Source organism: Guillardia theta, assembly GCF_000315625.1.
Source record: "Guillardia theta CCMP2712 unplaced genomic scaffold GUITHscaffold_219, whole genome shotgun sequence".
Lineage (NCBI taxonomy): Eukaryota > Cryptophyceae > Pyrenomonadales > Geminigeraceae > Guillardia > Guillardia theta.
In genome coordinates this window covers 121-7332 of record NW_005434457.1, presented here as the reverse complement: position 1 = coordinate 7332, position 7212 = coordinate 121, and the positions used below count along the sequence as shown (strand labels likewise).

The window sequence follows — 7212 nt, the reverse complement described above, 5'->3', positions numbered from 1 at the left end:
AGGGAGGGAGGGAGAGAGGGAGGGAGGGAGGGGGAGCAAGCGCTGAGAGAGCGAGCACTGGGACGGGGGCAAGAGGTACAGGGGAGATGGGATAGAGAGGGAGGAGCGGGAAGGAGGGGATAATTTTGATGGAATGCCCATGGGAAGGTGTGGGGCATGTGGGAAGAAGGCGCGAAAATTCGGTGAAGACGTGGTGGGATTCAGGAGCACGATTTGACGCCTTGGGGAAGGGGGAGGAGGGTGGTTGATTTGCACTATTAAAGCCATCTGTGGTGTAAGATATGAACGAAAATAAGCACCGAGATGTAGAGTTGAGCATGTAAAACAGACGCAGACGAGATACATCGATCTGTAGACGCAATCTTTGGAGCATAAAATTTGATGTGTTTTTGGAACCCTGAACTGGAAGCGCTTTTGTTTTTCCAATGCTTTTGTTCTCAGTCGTTATTGTCAGCGTTCGAATTACTGAATCGTTGTTTTGAATGTTTCCTGGGCAGCTTGGAGAGAAGCAATGAGGTTACACGAAGATTGAAGTTGGACTGATCTACGATGCTTGCTACCCGAACAAAACTACAGCGCGGCTTTTTGATCACATTGGCTCTTCTTGTTTGCATACTTGTTCTACAGCGAATATCCTCACCAGGTTATTCTCACTTTACATGCTTGCCGCTTCTTGAAGTCCAGCCTTACATTTGCATTACAGCAGCATCCAATCACGCTGTCGAAGAATCCCAACAGAAATTACTCTTTGGGGTAGCGATACTCTTCTTACTCATGCCTTTCACTCACGCTCTCGCAGGTTCCGGAGTCTTATCAGTCGGAGACTGTCCACCGGAATCCAGTACATCAGAAGCAGCCTCTGAGCTGGACGATTGCTGAACAAACGTGCAGATCCGGTCCTCTGACACCCTCGGGGAGGCGCTTCCACCTGTTGCCAGGGAGGTAGAGCCACCAGGGTACTTCCAGGTACTTGATGGCCCAGATTATAAGACAATCCGTTGATCTCCTCTCTCAAGATTCAGTTTGATGGCTCGCTGAAGCACGACAAGGGAACGACCCTGAACCTGGAGGTAGTTTCGTTCACCCTCCTCCTCAGTGTTGCAGATGAACTCGCTCAATGTGCAGAGTCCGAGCAGTCGTCCAGCAGTGACAAGCCCTAAGAAGGTCAAGCAAGCGCCGAAGAGGAGGAACAACGAGCCAGTAGGAGTTCATGAAGTGGACACACCGGAGGGAAAGGTCTGCTAGTATGCCCGTTGCAGTGCGCTCCCTGACAGAAGTGAGCAGGTGATATATTATCCGTATATCCCCAAGGATCTCGGGCCCTACATGAAAGCAGGTCTGGTGCTCAGCGGTTGAATCATGGTGTCTGACATGCGCGTCAAGAGGGTGAAGTTTCAAACAAGGGAACTCAACCTCAGCTGGCATTTGGCAACGATCAGATTGCAGCTGTCCTCCAGCAGCCCAGCGGGGAATGGATCGCTCCGTGAGTCTGAATGTTTGATCTAGGATTGTTTGGCTGATAAGGCATGTAGAAGCGGAAACTACAAGCAACTATCTCAGGTTCTTGGATTTGCGTTTGAAGCTTCCTGCCTTCTCACCTGTATTGCTTCAGGCTCTTCAATCTGCAACAAACTCACAAGACCTCCAGCGCCTCGAGTCTGATTTCGAGTACTCGAGCTGACCAGAGAGTTGATCCAGTCTGAGAGGTGTCACAGATCATTGAAAGAAGAGCAGAAGAAGCGGATTCAACGGATGAAAGACAAAGTACCGTGTCTTACAGTGAACTCGTCATCATTCACTGCCATCGCAGTTGTGGGATGAACACGAAAAATTCAGGCGGCTCAATGGGCAGGTCGAGGACATGTGAGTTGAACTAATGGCCTTCTCTTCTTCATTCAATTTTGACTTGGATTGTAGGAGGGTACAGCTGAGGGAGTTAGGCTACAAGTGGCGGAATGGGCCATGGCCTGATCGGGGTACGCCAGGATTGCCCGGAAAGCAGGTCGATGATTTTTCATTCGTTATCTCCTCAAGCATCTCGTACTTTCGTTGCCATTCCCGTCCCTTTTAGTCCACCTCTTTATGCAGCTGCCACTTGAACTTGAACTCTCACTGCCCTGTCTTCTCCATCGCCGCTCCGTCCTCTTCACCGGCCACTTCCCTGCGAGATCCATGTTTTGCTGGCCCGTTTCCTCTGAAGATGCTCAACAGGGCCCGGCGGGCCCGGCGGGAACTAACGGAGCAGAAGGTTTTTGACAACTTTTCCGTCGTGGGCATGTGACGTACTGGCAGGACCTCCGGGGCCTCCGGGGCCTCCAGGCCACAAGGGGAAAGTGGTGAGTGAAGGGAGGGCGAGGAGAGGATGGAAAATGATGGCGATGGCTGCAGATTACAGTGAGAGAGGTTGTGCACAAAGGGGACAACCCCAAGATGTTGCAAACTCTTGTCAAGAAAGACGTCGATGCGTTTCTGGAGGTGATCCTCCCTTTCCTGGAGTCGGGCCCAGGGACTGAGCAGCTGTGTCCAGAGTCACGTGGCGAAGGAGCTGAAGCAAGAGGGGCAGAAGCTGAAGCTGATGGAGCAGGCGAACAAGGTCCTTGAAGGAAGTTTGCTGGAGGCGGCGATACTTATATCACCTCCCAGCGGCTGTTGCAGAAGATGAAGGAAGCGTCGAAGGGGCGGTGGACTTTCTCGAAGGAAGATAAGGTCCTTGCAGCTGCCTTGCTCCCTCCAGCTCTTAAAACTGACGCGCGTCCAGAATCTTGTGCTCCACCCTATCAGGACCGTCAAGGAGCAGATTGAGAAATACATGAAGAGCTCCAGGTTGCTACTCCCTCTCTCCCTCCTGGTGGGCTCCTGACACTGTGAGAAGAAAACTACGCAAACTGCCAGCGGGATGGAAGCGAGAAGAAGACAGGAACGGGAGGTGAGATGCGAAGTGCAGTGTAATGTTCTAGTAGGCTGACGGTCGTGAATCTGTCAGGATATACTACATCAACCACAAACTTCACAAGTCATCATGGACGTTCCCATCGTCGGATATTGTTCATAAGCACAGCAAGTGAAAGATATCGTTTGCAAGCTCGGTCCTTCCTTTTTCTTCTCACTTCCTCCCCCACCGCTTCACTCAGCGCTATTGGTGGAGGTGCAACGAGCCTTGCTTGAGACTTTCTCGCAGCAGTTCACCTTCCAACTCCCGGATCTTTTCTCCTGCCTTGTACTGAAGATCCTCAGAGGCTGAGAGCTGGTTCTGAGCCTCTTCTAGACTCCTTTCCAGGCACTCAATGTATCCATGCTGCTTTCTCACATCCAACGACAGTCGGACAACGCAAGTGTCAACTTCGTTGATCTCCGTCAGCAGTCGCAGGAGTTCCTGGGTTGTCACATGCAGCGTCGATCGGCGGCAAGTTTGACTCGCTTTCACGAACTTCTTCCATTCAAGAAGTGACGGTCTAGCCCAACATTCGAACTGGATCCTGCGAAACTTGCCGATCCTCTTGACTTGTCGCCGCCAAGTTGACAAGAGAGCAGAGAGAAGCTGGACAGCAGCTTTGCAAGTGAGAGAGTGCAGCAGCGAGAGACGAAGAGATTTGGTCTTTTTAACCTGTTTCCACCAAGAGAAGCTGGACAGAAGTGCCTTCAAGTTGTACTTGTGCCGAGAAAGCTTGCTCTTAGCCTCTTGGAGTTCTCTTGACAACTTCTTCTCTTGCGCTGAGGTTCGCCACATTAAGCTACTCCTCATTAACAACCTCTCCACGATTCTGCCTGCCAGTCTCCGCAACTTCCTTCCCGTCACGACATTCCTGCGTATCCTGTTCCAGGATTGCCTCAACCGTCGTCCTTCTCTTTTGGCCAAGGCGCGTTCGCAGATAGCGTTGGCTCTTTCGTTCATCCTCAACTGAGAGCATCTTTGCTCTTCTGCCATGCTCGAGGCCTTGAGCATCGCAGTCATCGAGTTCGCTCTCTTCTCAACGCTCTTTGCAAACGAGCTCACAAGACGGTCAACCAGCTTGCCCCGCACGAGCCATTCTTTCAGTCGAAAGGCCACGAGGTTCCTCAAAGTCTCTGATAGGGCTGACTTTGCAGCATCAAGATGTCGCTGCTCCAGTGTTGACATCTCCTCCTCCACGTTCCTCAGTCTTCCTATAGCCGTGCACGTTGCCCTGAGCGTCCAGATGATGTTGACAGGAGCAAGGTACAGACTCGCTGTTACCAGCTGGGTGCTTCTCTGCGCAACAAGCTGGATGGGCTTCCGCAATTCCATCACCCAATCGACAATTCTCTCTGACCTTGAAAGCAAGGAAGGGTCGTGAAAAGTCCTGCTCAAAATTCCCATGTCTTCCCTGCTTGCCCTCGAGTCATTGACGTACAGCACATGATCTCCGACTGCCAAGGGAGAGAAGAAAGCAGGAGAACCAGGCTCAATGTCCGTGATAACAACCTTCCCATCTTCCATCATCCAACTCAGTCCAGCCGACGCGTGAAACTCTTCTTCATCCTCCTCCTCCTCCTCCTTCCATGGAATACCATGAGCGTCATGCCGTGCCTTCAACTGTGGCTCCTCCCTCAGATTCTGCCCTCCTCCTCTCACCACCATGTCACTTCTCTCAGCATTTCTCATTACGCGAACTCTGTCTAAGAATCCGATCTCTTGCATTTCAGCCTCCCAATCAGGTCGTATTGCTGACAAGTTAGAAAAACACACCAAATCCTCGTATCTTTGCTTGACTGCGTGCTCTACTTTCCCCTTCACCATGTTCCATTCGGGAACCTGCTCCTCCGCTCTCCTGGTCGCTCCCTCAGTCCGTCTAAGTGCTTCTTTACAAACTTCGCTCATCCACTCCGCTCGCCGCTGCAAGTTCGCCATTTCTCGAACCCCTTCCTCGAACATCTTGTGACTTCTTAAGCCCCCAACCATCATCTGTCTTCTTGGAAAAAACTGATCTTCTCCTCCTCCTCCCCTTACTCCTCCTCCTCCTCCTCCTCCTCCTCCGCCGCCGCCGCCGCCGCCGCCGACCCCTGACCCCGCTCGCATTTATGGGTAGGAACCGTTACAGCGCACGTTATTCGAGGGGGCGGAAATGGCGGGCAGTTTCTCAAGTTTGACATCTTTTTTGGTACCCTACCCACTGAGAGGGTGGGAGCTGTACAAAGGAGGGGTTACGGTTCAAAATCTTTACAAGACCCCTACTTTCCCCATGTTCTACCCCCTTATTCCCCCAACACAAATTGCGACATCCGCGCCCCACCCCACCCCCACCCCCACATGTATATCAACATGCCGGCCTGGTTAATTTATTGCTGCTACCCCACCCACTTAATTCCACTCAAATGTGGATTAGGAAAGGGGTAGGTGTATCCGGCAAGTGCTGAGGTGGGTGGGGTACCCTTTCTGAGTCGGGAGAAGGGGGTAGCGTAGGAGTTGCTGCCGACACCCATCGTGGTCACGGTTGTTTTTTCTTGTTTTTCCTTTTTTTTTTCCTCAGTAGTAACCAAGAGGTATGTAGTTATCACAACTCCATACATCCATATCTGATTTCCTGTCTTTTTATGTCATTACCTGTCTTGCCTTCCTCCTCCTCCCTCCCAGCTGGCCACAGCCTCCTTCACTTGACTTGTTATCCTCGCCCCTCCTCTGCGCGCTTTGTCTGGCTTGTTGTTTCCCCATCCTTCCCTGACACTCCTTCTCCGCTCCTCTTTTCCCGCTCCATATCCTCCACCTCTTCCTCCTCTTATCTCAACACCAACTAAATCTCTTCTTTATTTGTCTCTCTCGTCATCATCGTATTCACAACACGTCTCCCGACTGTTCGACATTCTACTTCATCCACGACCCACACACATACACAACTTCTTCATCTGCCATCTTCTTGCACTTCCGCGACTGAAGAATGTGCTACATCAGGTTTCGTTAAGAGTCTACCGCCAGCTCTATCTGCCTCAAGGCCGCAGAAACATGCAAGGGTGGCTGAAATCAGGTTTCCGGAAAAAGGCAATCGAAAGGTTCAAGAAAAGATTCAACAAGAAGAAGGCTACTCTCGATGAGTCGATCCGTCCCATGCCGAATGCACACCTTTGCATTCGGGACTCCGTGCTCGGGCTTGCTGGAACGAGAGGGAACTGCTGGCAGGAAAGGAGAACAGGTAAACTTGCTCTGCTCTTGTGCGAACCAGTCTTGTTTGAAGATAACAACAACACTACAGTGGTCACAGCGGAGTACGTTGCCTTCGGTTGGGCACCCGACGGCGGTAAGAAGCAACTCCCTGTCCTGTCGGTTGTGTGAGCGTGAGTTGTTGGTATGTTTACAGATACCATTGTCGACTGGATCCCACTTCATGAGATTGAGTATGTTGCTCACTGCCGTGCGGACGAGCTGCCGCAAGACTCTCGTGATCAGCCAGTCGAGATCGAGTACTACGACACCAACATGAAGCAGCTGAAAAGAACTTTGACCTATCCCAGCAAGCACTTTCGACCTCAGACAGAGTTCAAGATCAAGACCATAGAGGACGGGTTCAACAGCGGCCGACTCTACATCCTCAAGGCCTCGTCTGAGTCCGAGTGCTCCGACTGGATGCAGACCATCAACGAGTTCGTCGTGAACGCGAGGAAGTTGTGGAGGAAGCGTCTTCTGTTCATCCAGTTCAAGAGGAAACTTGCAAACTTCCACGACTCCGACGGAGTTCAAATCTTCATCGCACTCCTCATCGCAGCCAACTTTGCGGCCACAGTCACGCAGCTGGAGATGTTGCCTGCCCCAGACTCCACCTTGTTCAAGCAGCTCGACCAGCTGGACTTGAGCTTTACCATCCTCTTCGCGGTTGATCTAGCGATCAACATGACCGCGAACTTCTGGTGGAGATTCTGGAAGGTAGATCGTGCTCTTGACTCCTCGGTTTGTGACCTTGTTTCTTCCCTTTGCCCCTCCTGTCGGACTGCAGAACGGTTGGAATGTCTTCGATTTCATCGTGGTGAGCAAATTTGTTAATCATGTCAGATGAGGGCAGGGAATGGAAGCAGGAGCTGGAGCGGGAGCAGGAGCAGGAGCTGGAGCGCATAGATGAAGTGGAAAAGGAGGAGCAGGAGCAGGAGCAGGAGCACATAGATAAGTGGAAAATGAGGAGCAGGAGCAGGAGCACATAGATAAGTGGAAAAGGAGGAGGAGGAGGAGGAGGAGGAGGAGGAGGAGGAGGAGGAGGAGGAGGAGGAGGA

General features: G+C 51.7%; 3 protein-coding genes across 3 annotated transcripts; 2 read left to right on the top strand and 1 right to left on the bottom strand.

Annotated features, from left to right (window-relative positions):
• Positions 1-549: 549 nt before the first annotated feature.
• On the top strand, positions 550-3065 carry GUITHDRAFT_121220 (hypothetical protein; the record flags this gene model as incomplete). Its single annotated transcript, XM_005819515.1, has 20 exons — positions 550-643; positions 704-753; positions 800-841; positions 892-966; positions 1023-1070; positions 1126-1236; positions 1285-1336; positions 1384-1483; positions 1533-1560; positions 1613-1668; positions 1716-1764; positions 1811-1863; positions 1918-1976; positions 2293-2336; positions 2389-2475; positions 2528-2593; positions 2644-2706; positions 2759-2823; positions 2873-2926; positions 2984-3065. 20 exons carry the CDS (start codon positions 550-552, stop codon positions 3063-3065), a joined length of 1278 nt encoding a protein of 425 aa, XP_005819572.1.
• A 68-nt stretch (positions 3066-3133) lies between these two features.
• Positions 3134-4891, bottom strand: GUITHDRAFT_148508 (hypothetical protein; the record flags this gene model as incomplete). The annotated part of the gene is made up of 1 exon (XM_005819514.1): positions 3134-4891. The coding sequence occupies one exon, from the start codon at positions 4889-4891 to the stop codon at positions 3134-3136; it is 1758 nt and encodes a 585-aa protein (XP_005819571.1).
• A 1065-nt stretch (positions 4892-5956) lies between these two features.
• GUITHDRAFT_121218 (hypothetical protein) lies at positions 5957-6971 on the top strand (the record flags this gene model as incomplete). The annotated part of the gene is made up of 3 exons (XM_005819513.1): positions 5957-6248; positions 6309-6895; positions 6942-6971. Coding segments are annotated over 3 exons (909 nt in total), but the record flags the coding sequence as incomplete, so codon positions are not given.
• Positions 6972-7212: the final 241 nt, after the last annotated feature.